This window comes from Mastigoproctus giganteus, chromosome 7, assembly GCF_048544385.1.
Source record: "Mastigoproctus giganteus isolate SK-2022 chromosome 7, ASM4854438v1, whole genome shotgun sequence".
Taxonomy (NCBI): domain Eukaryota; kingdom Metazoa; phylum Arthropoda; class Arachnida; order Uropygi; family Thelyphonidae; genus Mastigoproctus; species Mastigoproctus giganteus.
In genome coordinates this window covers 164,126,758-164,144,741 of record NC_143581.1, presented here as the reverse complement: position 1 = coordinate 164,144,741, position 17,984 = coordinate 164,126,758, and the positions used below count along the sequence as shown (strand labels likewise).

General features: G+C 37.4%; 1 protein-coding gene across 3 annotated transcripts in view; it reads right to left on the bottom strand.

Moving 5' to 3' along the window:
* LOC150083311 (protein FAM193A-like) overlaps nt 1-17,984 on the bottom strand; it is a 359,376-nt gene that overhangs the window by 311,387 nt on the left and 30,005 nt on the right. For all 3 annotated transcript variants that reach the window (XM_090377966.1, XM_090377967.1, XM_090377969.1), the window contains exon 2: nt 748-886. In XM_090377966.1, coding sequence (XP_090234092.1) covers nt 748-886 — 139 coding nt within the window. The remainder of the gene's footprint in view (nt 1-747; nt 887-17,984) is intronic.

The following is a 17,984-nucleotide window of genomic DNA, read 5'->3' as shown; positions in this document are numbered from 1 at the left end:
TAAATTTAGTATAAATCTGCACACCTGCCAACTTTCAGAAATTTGAATTCAGAAAAATTTTAATATGGTCTGTCTTTCGGCTGGTAAGTATTCAGAAACATATATGCAGGGAAAAAAATTATGCATATCATTATGAAATGTAACAAAACATGTTTTAAAATTATTGGCTTTGTTTTTATGGTCTAAAATACTTTTATTCCTTGTTTTCTTCGGATTTGTATACAGAGTAGTGTTTACTGAAAATTTTCATATGAAAATTTTCACTATTCATATTTATAATTCATTATTTATAATATTTATAATACATTACAAATCACTTGCCAAAATAAAAAAATATTTATGCACATGTGTGTGTGTGTGTACAGGTGTAGGTTATTAGAGGCTTAGTTAGCTTTGCAATCATGTAATGAGTAACTGGTATCAGAGAGCAAGTCCTTATTGATTATAAGGCAAGCCCACTATTTAACTGATTGGCACACCTCACTGCTGAATATAGTACAAGTAAAGAGACCAGTAAAAAAAAAAAAAAAATTATGCATAAGTTTTAAGACCAGAATGAATGAAAATAAAAGAAATTAATTTCTCCCATGAAGTTAAATAAACCTGCTTTAAGCCCTCAAACAAAGCCTGCACTAGATAAGTGCACATTCTGTTATTAACTAATTTCTTTTTTAATCATCCTAATATTGTACTAAAATAATCTTTCAATTTGGTTAACCATTTCTTTGGGTATCAGCATATACTTACTTATTTCAAAGGAATCCATAACAGTTGGATATTCACGCCTACAAATTAGACAGCGTTCCACCTCAATATTGTCTGGAAAATCCTGGGTTGTAGGAACAATAACCATAGTTGTATCCTCCAACCAACTTTTATCCATCATCTGAAAAAATAAAAGAAATTTGAACACACACACACGGTGTGTATATATATATATATATATATATATTATTCTTTTGTATTATGATGGTTCAATTCGTATTTTATTTTTAATATTCTATTATAGTAGTTTTATTTAATTTCTTTCTAGCTTTTTCTGTTGTCCCAGTAGCTGTTTTAGCAGTGCATGGGTACGAACAGAGTACCTATTATTATTTTTTGTATTATCATTCTATTGTGATTTAATTCATCTTTGTTCATCATTAATGTCATTGTTTTACGCCATGATGGCTAATTAAACATTATCCGTGCCGGTGTTTTTTTACCTATAGGTATTATAGTTAATACATTACTGGTCTTTAAGCTAGCCTATTCTCGGTTATCTTAATTTCCCGTTGACCTTTTGCGTGTAAAGCAAACGTGATAACCGCTACACCACGGAACGGGAAATTAAGATAACCGAGAATAGGCTAGCTTAAAGACCAGTAATGTATTAACTATAATACCTATAGGTAAAAAACACCGGCACGGATAATGTTTAATTAGCCATCATGGCGTAAAACAATGACATTAATGATGAACAAAGACGAATTAAATCACAATAGAATGATAATACAAAAAATAATATATATATATATATATATATACACACACACTGATAAGCCAAAACATTATGACCAGCAAGTCATTATGCAAATCAAAGCAACTGCAGATGAACTACGGCACATGCGCAGATCGGGACATAATATAAAAAACACCTGATACTGAGCTCCGTTAATCAGTGTTACTCTTGTTCTTCAGATGGGAAAGGCAGCAGACTTGAGCGAGTTTGACAAAGGCCAAATTGTAATGGCCGGATGACTGGTTCAGAACATATCCAAAGCGGCACGGCTGGTGGGATGCACACGGTCAGCCGTGGTTAATACTTATTGAAAGTTGTCCGAGGAAGAAAAACCCATGAACCGCCGGCGAGGTGTTCGACGATCACGTCTCGTTGATGCTCGAGGTGAGCGAAGACTCTTCTGAATGGTACGTGGCAACAGAAAGGTAACCGTGGCATAACTCGCCAGTAATTGGAATGCTGGTGACGGGAGTAATGTGACACAGTACATCAAACCCTGCTGAAAATGGGGCTGCGTAGCCGCAGGCTGCTCCAAGTGCCCATGCTAACCACGGTTCGCCGGCAACAGCACCTACAATGGGCATGCGAGCATCGAAACTGGACCTTGAGTGAATGGAAGAAGGTCGTCTGGTCCGATGAATCACGTTTCCTGTTGCACCACGTGGACAGCCGGGTAAGTGTGCCTCGTTTACCTGGGGAAGTGATGATGCTTGGCTGCACCATGGGACGAAAACAAGCCGGTGGCCGCAGTGTCAAGCTTTGGGCAATGTTCTGCTGGGATACTGGTACTGGGTCCAGTCATCCATGTGCGGGAACTCTGATGTCTACCACCTACCTAAACATCATTGCTGACCAGGTACACCCTTTCATGGCAATGGTCTTCCCCTCTGGTATAATGTGCCATGCCACACCACCTGGATTGTTCGAGATTGGTTCGCGGAACATGAGGAAGACTTCCAGGTATTGTCCTGGCCTCCAAATTCCCCAAACATCAATCCCATCGAGCATCTGTGGTTTGTGTTGGAACAGCAACTGCAATCTGTGGTATCTCAACCACAGACCTTACAGGAGTTAAAGGATCTGCTGGTTACGTGTTGGTACCAGATACCGCAAGACACATTTAGAAATCTTGTACCATCCATGCCTCGCCGGGTACGAGCTGTTTTGGCTGCACGAAGGGCCAACGTCACATCAGGTAGGTCGTCAATGTTTTGGCTCATTGGTGTGTATGTATATATATATATATACACATTAAGAATAGATACGTCTGATAAAATTTGCATAGATGGAAGTAATTATTTTTATTTTTCCATCAACTGTAACTTTTACCTTAAATTACATTTTACACACACACACACACACACACACACACACACGATTCAAGGTTGATCTGTTTTTCCTTTATTTTTTATAAAAAAAATATCAGAATCACACTTATTACTCTTTTTCAGGACACTGTCTCTCTACTTTGACATTTCCATCACTGCCATGGCATGACACTGATGATAGCAGCACAGAAAGTAGCTTTTATGGTTTGACTTCTGGTTTTTTTTTTTTTTTTTTTGCATCTGTTTATACTGGAGATAAAACTGGCTGGTTTTATCTCCAATATAAACAGATTTGGTAATAAGTTTTCTCTAATAGCAGACTGCAAGGGATGATAAATATGTCTTCTATATTCTCAACTGATGGTGTTCCCTAAGGTCCTGTTCTTTCACCCGCTCTTTTTTTCCTGTGTATTAATGACCTTCTTTCACTGATTAAAAACCCTGTCAACAGTTCTGCCAATAAGAATACTCTCTGTTACACCTTTCCATTGGAGAAACCCTGCTCTGCACAAACATCTGAAATATCTGCCACCAGTTCTTAAAATATAGATTTTCAGGTAATTCTCCACGAGAGGAAAAAATTAACAAAATCATGAGTGCCGAGGATTCAAATCGAGCATTGCTCCATTAATCCTTATTTGTGACAAGTTCTTCAATATTATGATGATTAGAGAAGATTACATGATTTGCATCCACGTAGTGAAACAGTTTCCTGTTTCACTACGTTCGTTAAGAAATGCATCGTTACCAAGAATAAGTAATAAGGTTAAATGTTCCTGCAAGTTTGATCGAGAAGTAAAGCTGAATTACCAGATACCTGGCTGCTGGGGACATTTAGAGGGAATATGTTTGACAGTTAGCTGGGATTGACAATGAATACCGAGAAGAAATCTCTCCAATAGGTTAAACCAGTTAGTTATACAGCACGTTACATTTCAGGCATTGTTCACACAAAGAATTTTGAGCTCCTGAGAACGGATAAGTTTTTTGGAAAATTTTGCTGTCTTTTTGACTTAATTAACATATAGAACTGTATTCAATAAACAACTTAATAGTCTTAGTCACATTCGTTAGCTTATTTTTAAATTTAGCTACAGGTTTTTGTAAGTTATGACTTAATATTCTTACAGCTTTCGTATCAGTGATTTGGTAAGAATATCGTATGGGTGCAACTAGTAGTATAGTGCATGGTAATAGAATTATAGGGTTTTAATTGTGATAAATAAGTAGCTCAAAGGTTCTAATCATATAGTTTCACATATATGTTTTCGTTTTTAGCTAAGAAATTTTACTAATTTAAAACTCTACGAATGAAACAGTATAGTGTAATGTACAGCATAAACTTAACTACATAATGTATAACATGAACTTGAGCGTAACGTATAGCATAAAAAAAAAAGTATTAGGTATATATATTATTAAATTTAAAAAATGATGAATTTAAATGGGAATCATGCCCCAGACTAAAGCAGCAAAGCAACAGGCTCAAAGTAGTGGGAGTGCTATGGTTCAGGGAAAGAACTGAAGCTTCTCCTACAAATCCCGGCCAAATAAAATGTGCTATATGTGCAATGTTTTAGGATGTTTCTGAAATAGGACATAATACAGCCAAGGGAGATGTGTGTGTGTGTGTGTGTGTGTGTGTGTGTGTGTGTGTGTGTGTGTGTGTGTGTGTGTGTGTGTGTGTGTGTGTGTGTGTGTGTGTGTGTGTGTTCAGTGAGAAGAAATTAGGTGCCAACTCAGCATTCTGATGGGCATTTATGAGAGCTTGAAGAGTAGAATGAATACACTTGAAGGAATTAAAATGGGGGGGGGGGGCTGATCAAGCTCTCAGTTGCCCAACTAAATGCAAGAGCTCACACTTGTGCATCAGGCAACATAACAGCAATCCCAAAACTGAATGCACTGGTCCACCAAAAGAGGGAGTTATTGTTGGTGACAATATTGTCGGGGAAACCAAAATATACTGTGCAAGGGAAAAAATGGAATAGGTCCAGGGTATGTCTACCAGAGGCAAAAGCAGGTGACTTTGAAGAGCAGACAAAGGGCACTAAAAGTGATTTTTAAGGGCACTAAAAGTGATATTGTTGAATACATTGGAATTAATATTAAGAGTAAGAGACCTGAGGACTTGAATAACAAGTATAAGGGCAATATCGGGAAAAAGTCGCAAGTTAGGATTAAATTTGAAAGTGTCTGCAATACTGCCCAGACATGATAGGAGGAACTACAGGGATGGGATACACTTAAATAGAAGGGAAAAAATATTTGCTAAGGTTATCAAGGCAGTGCTAGGCAGGTCAGGAAACTGCTAGCTTGGGGGGGGGGGGGGAGAGGATACAGGGACTAACAGATTAACTAGCTAGAGCTACAGGCAGAGGTGGAAGTGATTCTTGCAATGCTTCTATTGAAACATGCAGCAGCCTGGGAAACAAAGTGTTGGGGATTTCAAGCCCTGCTGTGGGTCATCACGAAACTAGTAAATACATGCGCTGTATTAGGATAACCAAGGGTAAGCACAGGTGCACGTATACTTGCATGTACACGGATGCTAATATCAACTGTCACACAGTAATCTGCCTATACAACATGCTGCACCTTCACCCACCATGTGTAATCGTTTACAATTCTGTCAGCAGGAGGTGGTTGACCCTTCAACACCATTCTTTGTTCACCTTAACCACAGTGGGCCATAAGCAACTGACCAGACATGCTGTTTCCAATATGGAAGCACCTGATGCATGAGTTTCCATAATCATGCCGTATTGAAACTCCATCATATCTTTGCTACTTTGACTTGCACAACCATATGCAAATTACCACTGCTCTAGCATACAAAGCTGTTCAGTGTTTTATACCGTGAGCTATGTGGCATAATCGACTATGGATGGGGTGGTCATAATTCAGTGATTACTGAGTGTATTTGTTTTTAATTTCAATCCTTCTAAAACCTAGTCCTGTCTTATTTCTCACAAATAAAAGTCTGTTGCTCCCATGATCATCTTCAATGACATTTCAGATCTCTAGAAAAGTTCACTTATCTTTACTAGGAATAACTTTGACTTTAAACCTTTCACAGCACAAGCATATTAAAAATAATGCTTCCTCTGAGCCAAAAGAATAAAATAATATAAAATAATAGGGATTTTCTTTCAATCTCAGGAATTTCTTCTAAACAGCTATGAACTTTGTACAACTTGCCAAATCTGCTTAACAATTAAATACTGTTCCCACAACTAGAATGGTGCCCCTAAAGTTTTTTTTCATACCTCAAGACCCTATCCAGAAGGGGACAGATAGGTTAATAAATGACTCCTCACTCACAAACTCACCCCAATCCCTATCAAACAAAGGTTCAGTTGCTGCTACACACCTTCTCTACAGATATTTCTGTGGACACTTATTCCGAACTACATAGCTGCTAACATTCAAATTTCAAAAAGCAGGAGATTTAAAAACTTTTAATCAGAAAAATGGAGGAGGAAAACAGGATATTAATCAGAAAAAAACAGAAGTAGATATTTTTAAATACATAATTTGGACTTAAAATTAAATTTCACTCACAATATATGCATTTTATATTAAAAAGTAACAATAAGGTTGTTTATCAGTACAGTATACTTTCATACATTAGTATTGAAAACACGATGCAAGGAAGCAAAGCTTATACCCAGTCAAAAAAAAAAATCCAATTCCTTCTAATAATTTACACAAACTTCTTGAAATTTATTCACATTACCCACTTCCACAACACTAGGTAGAAGTTTATTCCAACAATAAATCTTTGACTGAATACAAATTTCTGCACATCTATTCTGCTGTAACCATCCCTTTTCAATTTACTTTAGTTTATGTAACTCTTTTAATGCCTTATCCACTAAAATTAAGCCACCACACAGATGCCTAGTTTCCAAAGACTACAATTTACAGAACCAAACTCTTTCTAGACTTGGGTACATCTCTTGCTGCTCATCTCTGAACCCCTCTTAAAATGAGATTTCTAAAGCTGTATGCAGTAGTCTAGATGTAGCCTGACCATTGCCTTACACTATGTGATGATCACCACCTTGTTCTTGCTGGAAAAGTTACTGTCTATCATTGACAAAACCTTAGGGCTATTCTAGCAGCCTGTTTGCACTCTCAGAGAATTTCATGTTGGAAGGTACAATTATGCCAGGTCTTTTTCCATACCAACTACCTTAAGTTTGGTGGTATGTTATTTTGGGATTACTGCTACTTATACACACCACCTTGCATTTGCCAATGCTAAACCTCAATTGAGGTATTTCAGTGAGATCTATAAGAGAAAATCTTACCTGGACAGTCCTATTAGCTCCACAATGGGAAAACCTATAGAGACACCACAAACATGTAAACCAACCTCTAGGAATCCTACTAAAAGAACTACTAATAATGCATTAGAGGGGGGCTTAGAGGGGAACAGGTATCCTGTGTGTTATCAGACACTCAGCCTAAAACACTGATGGATCCAATATCTCTCTATTACAGAAGATTTAGGAGAAGTCCGGTTGGCCTGCCTCCCTAAAATCCACTCATGCACACCTTCTCGATGGTAAGCCCTGTTACGTCACTTAGGTGGCAACGAACGTGTAGAGTGGTTCTCTTCAAGACGCCTGGTCAGCGTGAAGAGGAAAAGACCAAACCCTCCAGCAATGAGAGCACAACAATACAAATGGCCCTCAGTCCCCAGCAGCTTTCACTCTCCCTCTTACGGCAGCGAGAGGATTAGAGTGGAAGCAGAGGGTGCTAAGAATCTCTGGGTACGACCAGGCTGCCATGCACGGAAACTGAACTTGGCCTGTTATAACGTACGATCACTCATTGGTGAAGACAGGATATTAGAGCTGGAAAAGGAATTAGAAAATGTGAATTGGAATATCATCGGTTTGGCTGAAACAAGAAGAAGAAATGAATCACTTATAAGTTTATCAAGTGGAAATCTGCTGTACACCAATGGAAACAGTGAAAGGAGTGAAGGTGGAGTTGGGTTTCTGGTCCATAAAGATTTTAAAAACAACATTTTGGAATTCAAAAGTACATCACCAAGGGTGTCAAGACTAATATTCAAGATTTCTAAGAGGTACAAGCTAAAGGTTATAATGATTTATGCACCAACATCGAGCCATGATGATGAAGAGGTTGAAGAAATGTACACCGAAATTGAGAGTCTTCTAGATGAGCAGAAAACCCACTACACTATTATTATGGGGGACTTCAATGCTAAGGTTGGAAAAAGGCAAAACAGCGCAGAAAGAGGATCTATAGGAAATTTTGGAATTGGTGAAAGAAATAAAAGAGGTGAAAGACTTGTGGAATTTGCAGAATCTCAAGGACTGTCAGTAATGAACACTTTTTTCAAGAAAAGGGTGAACAGAAAGTGGACGTGGAAGAGTCCAAATGGATTAACAACTAATGAAATTGACTTCATCCTCACTAACAGAAGATATATTGTGAATGATGTTACCGTCCTGAATAACGTAAATGTTGGAAGTGATCACAGAATGGTAAGATGTACACTTGATATAGATGTAGGAAAGGAAAGGAAAAAACTGACTCGAGTAAATAATACAAAGGTCTTTGAAATAACAGAGGAGGAGAAAAAGCAGTATGTACTGGAACTTAAGAACAAGTTTGAGCTTCTGCAGACTGCTCAGGACCAAGATATCGACGAGGAATATTACAACTTTCTGAAAGTGATAAAGCCCAAGAAACCTATAGGGAAACAGAAATCCAAAGAAGAAAAGATTAGTCAAGAAACACTTGTCATGATGAACCAAAGACGACAAATGAAGAGCAAGAAAAACACTGACAGGGAGAAAATTGAGTATACTGAGTTATGCAAAGCCATTAGAAAGAGACTCAGAGAGGACATAAGAAGATTTAACACAAGAAAAGTAGAACAAGCATTAAGGGAAAACAAAGGATTTAAATCAGCAGCAATGAGCAGTAATACAGAAAGACAAATGATACTGAAACTGAAGAATAGCGATGGTGTACTTATAAACAGCAGAGAATGCATAATTCAAATAGCAGAAGACTACTATAGAGAATTATACAAGGAGTGAGGGAACGATACCAGCAGTGGGGAACATGGATTGCAAAGTAGCAACACATACGACATACCCGATATTCTTCCTGATGAGGTAGAACATGCATTGAAGAAAATGAAGAATCGGAAAGCCCCGGGGGAAGATGAAGTTACTGTAGAGTTGTTAAAATTGGGAGGAAGAGACATAACACAAAAACTGGCAAGGCTCTTCACAAAGTGCATTAGAAAAGGTGTGATGCCTAAGCAGTGGAATAATGCAATCATAGTTTTGTTGCATAAGAAAAGAGATAAATCAGAAATTGGAAATTATAGACCAATTAGCTTGTTATCCCATATCTACAAGTTGTTCACAAGGGTCATTACTAACAGATTAGAAAGAATACTTGATGAGAATCAACCGAAAGAGCAAGCTGGCTTTAGGACAGGATTCTCAACTATGGATCACCTTCACGTAATATCACAGCTAATGGAGAAAGCAAATGAATATAAAACACCATTATGCCTGGCATTTGTGGATTATGAAAAGGCATTTGACTCCATACAGCATAAGGCAATGTTTCGGGCACTGGAAAGACAAGGCATAGATATTCCATATATTATGATTTTGAAGAAAATATATGAGAGTGCTACATCCTTTATTAGACTAGACAAAGACAGTAGCAAATTTAAAATCGAGAAAGGAGTTCGACAAGGAGACACAATATCTCCGAAGCTGTTTACTGCTGCCCTTGAGGAAGCTTTCAGAAGATTAAACTGGTCGCAGAAAGGAGTCAATGTGAACGGAGAGTACCTAAACCATTTACGATTTGCAGATGACATTGTGGTCATAAGCCACGATCCCAAAGAATTAGAGGAAAATCTTAATCAGTTATGCACAGTTAGTAAGGATTTTGGACTAAAGATGAATATGGCTAAAACAAAAGTAATGATGAACAAGTATGCCACGGAAAGGGAAATAATGATTGAAGGAGCAGTAATTGAAAAGGTGGAGTCATATACTTATCTGGGACAAGTTATTAGTTGTAATAATGATAAATGGCTGGAAGTCAAGAGAAGAATAAATTTTGGATGGATAGCATTCAGGAAATATAGTCACATACTGAAGAGCAATATCCCAGTTTGTCTGAAACGTAAAATAATGAATCAATGTATACTCCCCACCATGACTTATGGAAGTGAAACTTGGGCACTCACCAAAAGAATGGAAGAGAAGCTAAGAACTACACAGCGAAGAATGGAACGAATTATATTGGGAATCAGACTGTTAGATAAGAAGAGAAACACATGGATTAGGCAGCAAACTCAAGTAAAGGACATTCTTATCAAAACTAAAGAACTAAAATGGTCTTGGGCAGGACACATAGCTCGAAGACATGATGACAGATGGACTAAGAAAATAATAGAATGGTACCCAAGAGGAACTAGAAGAAAACCTGGAAGACAAAGGCGGAGATAGATAGATGAAATTCATGAGTTTTTGAGTAGTAAATGGATGGTCAGTGCTCAAAACAGAAGGAACTGGAAAGTTGCTGGAGAGGCCTTCATCCTGCAGTGGATTGAAAATGGCTGATGATGATGATGAATAATGCATAAACTCAGTAAAAATAATGCTGAGAATCCAGAAGAGCAAGTAATACCATCATGGGCCAATCAATCCATATCTTGTGATTTCTCCATACAAAAATGCAATAAAAAAGCTTTATCAAACACTTAACTTTCAGCAGTTTTCCCAGAAGTTACAGTGTTACACACCAACTTCCAAAAGAATGCAGTGTTTACACTGCAGAAATAGCATCATTTCAGATAGCTCTGGAGCACTTCAGAATCACACAAGATTTAAGAAGCATAATTTACTCAGATTCCTTAAGTGTAATCCAAGAAATACAGACCACAAACAATGCTACTCACCCAGTATAGATACTAATGACTTTATGGTTCTCAAATTTTAGGATCAAATTATAACAGACTGACAAACTAGACAGAATTCTGTCCATACAGATAATCACTTTAATTTTACATAAGGAAAAGTAAAACATAACCCTCAAAGATATTGTGGGGGAACGACTAACATGTATCAGATATATTTAGCTTTTAACCTTCATAAACATGGATTTAGTTTCCATACAAAGAACATAATACACCAAATGATCTGGATTATGAGCCCCATTGTCGAAGTGCCAATAAAGCCCAAACCAATCATTTTTCAGACCATCTGCTTGGTTTATCTGAACCTCCTTCCTGAAGTAACATACTCAGATTACTGTCATTAATGTGCATACTTCTGTATCATCAGCAAGCATAAAAATCAAACTTGAAATACTTATTGTCTGTTCATGAGGGGAAGATACTTAGGTGCCTTGACAATCAGACCAAACTATTTTGCAAAAGGGTAAGGTAAAGCACCTGACTGAGCAGTACATATGACTTGTGCTACTATTTACTGCCAGACACCTGCAATAAGTGACAAAAATAACTGTACAGCAGGGTCAAAGAGTTCTTCACAGTGAAGGATAAAATATAGCAAATAATATACTTATATTTTTTGAAGATGAAGCAAGATGTTCTGGTTTAAATGTGCCTAAAAGTCAGCAAACAAGAAGAGCTGCTCTATCTACAGGTTTATCAGAAATAACAAACACATTAGAAAAGAACATTCAATGCTGTAGCACCTGAAAGGTAAATTAAAATTTACACATAAAATGAAAAAAAAAAAAAAAAAACGTGAGTAAGAAAACAGTTAAGTAGATGATTTCGATAGATGCATTATTTGTCACACTATTCAAGTATTTTATAGTAATGACAGAAAGGTAACCGCTTTAAATAACTTTTGTAAGCCAGCAATTTGATCATCAATTCAGGAAAACAGCTCTGCATGCAATTTTGAAATAAATGGGGTTTAAACAGAAGAAAACAGAAGTCAAATGGTAAGTTTTACATTGTTCTATGGTGAACAAAATATTTACAAGCAATTACACATTACCATGATTCTTTCTGGGAATAACCTAGTTTTTTAGATGAAAACTGGGTGGACAGTAATTTAACTGTTCAAAGTGTTGGAGGATCATTGGATTATCTAGAGTTATGGACTGTGGTCATGCTGGTAAAAGAATTATTAAAAGAAGTGCAGGAAATATAAATGGCTTTATTCCAAACTCTATGCTTATAGAAAAAAAGAAGTTGAAAATACAACTTGTGACTAGCATGGCCAAATGAACCAACATAATTCTGAAACATGGCTAAAGCAGCAACTACAGCCAAATATTCAAGAAGGTTCTGTTATAGTTTTCGATAACGCACTGTACCATAGTGTTCAACAAGAGAAGCTTAGAAATTATTAGCCATTTAAACATTCCAAAAACACAGTGCATATGACACATTGCCTTAAGATACGGGATTGAATTAGCATGGACTCAAATGAAAAAATTTTATTCAAAATAAAAATATTTAAGATCTGATGGAATATACAAAACAAGGAATACATAGCTAGCAAAACTCAAGAAAGATGGAAGAGTTGCTGTGACCAGGTTTTCAAGATACAGCAGAAGTACTGGAAATGATTGCATTATTGAAGAATTTACCAAGTCTTTAGTGTTTAGTACAAATGAAAGTAATAACAAAACTGAAAGAGCAACAGATCAAGAGAATGGTTAATGTAAGGTTTTTATTATGTTACTGATATTTATTAAATATTAATTATTTCTAAATATTATTTATTTTTCATTGTTTTTTTCTGAATATTATGATTGTATTTCAGTAATCCAGTATTACAATATAGCTATAAAAATAAATAACTAAAACATGTTATTCATTTGACTAGCTGCATGCTCTCTTTGCTTCCTAACCTCTGGTTCAGAGAACAGAAGTGGCTATATAGCGACGCCCTCATATATCTTCAAGTCACGAAACAAACAGTACATCAATAAATTCAACTGATGGCATTCGTGGCAAGCAAATGTATCTTGGTGGTGCACTTCAAAGTGATTACAGAGAATTAGAAATTAAAGGGAATAGTGGAGTAGAAGAGAATTACAGAGATTTGAATACTGCTTTTAAAAAATTTATTTAGTATATTTTAAAGTTATAGATATAAGTTTTTTTCTTGTAATAGTTTGATTTTTATAATATTATAAATATAATTTTTTGAAAGTTACTTTCATTGATATTTAGTAAATTTTACGATGGTAGTTACAAGATCTGCCTTGAACACTTTGTCAGAGGGTATCATGACTCATATGGAAATAGCCAATGGTGATTTCCAGGTGAGCCATGATTTTACCCTTTGCAGAACCTGTGGCATGTATTCCAAGGTCGACCTAATGGATTCTTTTCTTTGTCACTGTTGTACAGAGTGTACCGACCTTAAGTTAAAATTTGGTGCATTGCTAGAACAATCTGAGTCACTGAATAAAAAGGGTGCTTGACCTCGAGAATAATGCAACCGGGAGCCCATCAGAGACTCAAGACTCTAGTAACCTACCAAGTGATGCACTCCCGATTTGGGCCCCAGAACAGAAAAACAAGTGCAAACTACTCTGGTTCAAAAGGACTTAGTTCTATTAGGATACTACTGTCAGTAAAATGGGAAATATTTTTTGTAATAAGAATGAGTGGACAAATGCCATAAGTTAGGTCACAATGCCCATGTGTCTACAATTCTGGCCACACAAGATATTAGGGATTATATGCTGAAAGCCTTGTAGATTAACTCAAGACTTGTAGGACTTTGCAAAGCTTTTGGGGAGAAATTTTTATCAGCTTCGCCTGCACTTATAGGACGAAGGAATCTATTTTGTAGAGACGGGATACATTTAAACAAAGGTGCAGGGGTTTTTGCCAGTATTATTGAGGATACCTTAAAGGTTCAGGTACACCACGAGTTTGGGGAGACAAGGGTTTTTTTTTTTTTTTAATGAAAACACCAAATACAAGAGGTATTAGAACCTAAAGTACTTAGTACCATGCTTCGGATGGAGGTTAAGAAGACGAAAGAAGATATCTGTTGACATTAGACTTGAACTTCTGTAGACTGTAATTTTCAGGAAATACGTATGAAGAAAGGTTGTTCCAGAAAACGGGAGCTGAATGAATAAACGAGGAAGATGAAAAGTTGGTTCTGTGAGTTTGAAGTTGGACAGTAAATGGATATTTGCTGGTGGCAGCACGTGTTTGGACTGTTTTGAAAGAGAGCAGTAATTATAGAAGCCAATTCAGAAGAACAGTGCCCAGGGAAGTATCTGCAGAAAAGGCATGCAGCAGAAACAGTACGTCTATGAGACAGTGAGTGGAGAGAGACTGTTAGAGATGAGTCATTAATTAACCTAACTGCCCTCTACTGAATGGAATCTAGAAGCCTGAGAGAGGTTTTGGGGGCACCGCCCCAGATGTGGGAACAATATTCCATGGTAGAGCGGATTTGCGATTTTTACAGAGTGAACAGCTGTTTGGAAGAAAAATAAAGGCAAGAGCGAAAGAGAAAACCAAGTTTTTTAGATGCAGAGGAAGCAAAATTTGTAATGTGCTTGTGCCAAGAGAGATTAGAAGTCGGAGTAATCCCCAAAAGAGATATAAATTTACCTAGAAATCACAGTGTCACCAAAGATGAGCAGAAGAATCCTTTTTGCGAGATATAAGACAAGACTGAGTTTTAGAAGGACTGAAATCAACTAAGTTGTCTTTGTCCCACTGGAGAATTACCTGGAGATCAGCATTTAAGGAATTGGTAGCAAATATTCGAGAAGTTGAAGCTGATTGAGCAGGACAAGGTTTCTCGAATTGGAAAGTGGAATGGAATATGCTATCAATGGCAAAACTATGGATGGGATTTCTGGTCAATGGAAGAAGGTTATTAATATACAAGAGGAAAAGAGTGCGGGAAAGAACTGAACCTTGGGCGGGACACCAGCATTAGTGGAAAAGTCAGAAGACAGAGAGCCATCTACGATCACCCTCAGTGAGCAGTCAGAGAGAAAACTCTATAACAATTACAAAAAATAGTTGGCAAACCATAAGGTAGAAGCTTGTTTAGAAGACCTTTATGTCAAACACGACTGAAAGCCTTTGAGATGTCAAGAGCAACACAAGAGATGCTTGTGTTTCACCGAACTTTTCCACTGAATTTGTCCATAAATGGGTAACATAAGGCAGAACGTCACAAGTGGATCGACACTGACGGAATCCATACTGTTGATCGTTGATCAGACGGAAGGTTTCTAGGTAGATTAAGAGTTGACGGTTAATTGATTTCTCCATTACTTTGGAAAAAGTAGAAGTAATTGCAATGGGACGATAATTAGATGGGAGGGATGTCACCCTTTTTATGAACTGCCTGGATAAGAGCAAATTTCCAAGCAGAAGAAAAAACACCTTTGGAATAAGAAAGTGAAAAAAGGCAGCAAAGAACAGGAGTAAATTGAGGAGCACAGGTTTTGAGAACAAGTTGAGAAATACCATCAAGACCTGGAGCTTTCTTAGCAACAAGATTCGTCAAAATCCTTCTGATGGAAGACCACAGGAAGCATTGAATGGACAGTTTTGGGAATGATGAGAGGTGTTTTACCAAAATCATTAATACATGAGTTGGAAGGAAAATGGGAAGCTAGCAGGTCAGCTTTATCCTCAGCTGAAGTGAAAACAGAACCATCTGGTTTTGACAGAGGTGAGAGCATAGATGGGCAAAAGTTTCAGCCAATAGCTTTGTCAAGAGACCAGAATGCTCAGCTACCATTAGGGCAAGAAGCAAGTTTTCTACTCTTAGCCTGCTCAAAATCTAGTTTGAACTGATTAATAACTGCTTTACAATTGTTGCGAGCTTTGATGTAGGCAGAAAATGAAACTGAAGAATTGGAAACAAGTCAATTATGATATGCAACATTCTTCTCTTGAACAGCCTTAGCACATTTATTAGAAAACCAAAGTTTAAATAAAGGACGAGATTTTAAAGTGGAGTGTGGAATAAAGGATTCCATTCCTACAAGAATAATTTCACTGACACGATCTGAGCAAACATTGACATCAGAAGTTTTGAAACAGTAATCCGAACAAGGAAAAGAAGAAAAGATATCTAGCAGGTCATCCCATTTTGCATTCTTGAAATGCCAAACAACACAAGGTTGGGAATAGCCATGAGATAAAGGCTCCATTGGAGAAGAGACAATCACCAAGTTGTGATCTAAGGTGCGTAAAGAAACACTCCCTTCGACCACGTACTTAAAAAGGGTTGTTTGTGAGAAAAAGGTCAAGCGTGTTGGCTGTATGGTTAAGATTGTCTGGTATTCTGGTATGTAAATGAACAATCTGTGCGAGGTCATTAGTAATTGCAAAAGCCTCAGCATCTCGACCAGCTGGGTCGGTGTGACTAGAAAATGGAAGCCAGCTGCAGTTGTGAACATTAAAATCACCAAGGAAAATTACCTCACTGTTAGGAAAGTTGGACTGGTGAAAGTCAAGTTGCAAAGAGAGGAAGTCAAAGAGTTGCAAGTGATTAGTGGAGTTGGGAGAACGGTAGAGACAACAGATGAAATTTACAGAATGAGGTAGAGAGATTTTAAGCCAGAGAAGATCAAAAAGAATAGATTCCAAATTACCAAGTCTCTGACAGGGAATATCAGAACGGACATATGCACAAGTATCACCTTTGAGGTGAAAGGAATCACACGGCGAATAATTTGGGCAACTGAGATGAGCAGTAGTTGAATCAACTGATGACTGAGAGAAAAAAGAACCCCATGTTCTTTTTCTGTCAGAAAAAGTACATGGGGTTTGGCAGACTGCAAGTGGAAATGGACATCATTGAGATTAGCACTGAGACCACTTATATTTGTGAAATGAAATAGGAAGTGTTTGGGAGGTTTAGATTTTTTTGCAGATAAGCTTACTCTATTAGTTTGACAATTCATGGAGTATTCAATAGTAAGAAAAAGTGAAGGGAACATGCTGTATGAAGTAATGAAATTTTTGTATAAGGCATACACATGGTAAGAATATACCCAGATCCTTGACATAATGTGGCCTCAACAATGCTCCCAGCATACACACTACTTGGACTCGCTCCAGTCACAATCTGGTAGAGTAGAGTTAGCAAAATTATACACTAGCTGATCTGAAAGCCTCCTAGAGAGTACATCTACCTTAGATACATCTATCTGATAATATTGGCCAAAGTAATGCTTACACATACATCGGGTTCTTGTTTGTTACGGCAACAGAACATATTAGCGAGATGGTCTGAGGGAAGAAACGTTTCAAATGAGTGAATAGCTGATGCAAGGGAAGCGAGCTTAAATAACTTTAAGGGGTGTGTCAGGGTAGTAATTATCCAACAACACTAAGTCTTCGTTGTTTGTACAGTAATGTCAGAAATGTCATCAATAAGATGAGTGAATTTGAACTGTGGTTAGAACAAGTAATTCTGACATAATAGGGCTTACGGAAATATAGTGCCACTCAGAAATAGGGGATGATGAGTTTCAGTACAGAATGTACAATGTACTTAGAAAAGATAGAAGGGGTGGTGGGGTCATGCTTCTTATCTAAAGCAGCCTGAGTGCGATGAAAGCTTTCCCTTTTGTTTTGCATGCTAGTATACAATCTGTATGGTGTTAGATAGTTGGAAGCAAAGGTACTATGAGAGTGGAAGTAATCTACAGGCCAGGTGATTGTGAAGACTATGATGAGAGCTTCTACTTCACTGTTGGAAAAAAGGCGTGAATTAGGGTTGAATTTAATTTAAAGTGTCTGCAATTCTGCCCAGACACAATAGGAGGGAGTATATGATGAGAGCCTTGTTGATCAATCGGCACAGGAAAGAATGTGCAAGGCTCAAGGGATAGAATTTTTTTCAGCCTGGTCTGTACTTATTAAAAGGAGAGACTGCTTCTACAGGGATGGGATACACTTAAATAGAAAGAGTGCAAGAATATTTGCTGATGCTATCGAGGCAGTGTTAGGTGAGTCGGAAAACTGCTAGTTTGGGGGGATACAAGGTCTAATAGATTAATAGTAGCCACTGGCAGAGGTGAAAGTGATTCTTGCACTGCTTCTATTGGAATGAGCAGAAGCCTGGAAAATAAGATGCAGGATATTT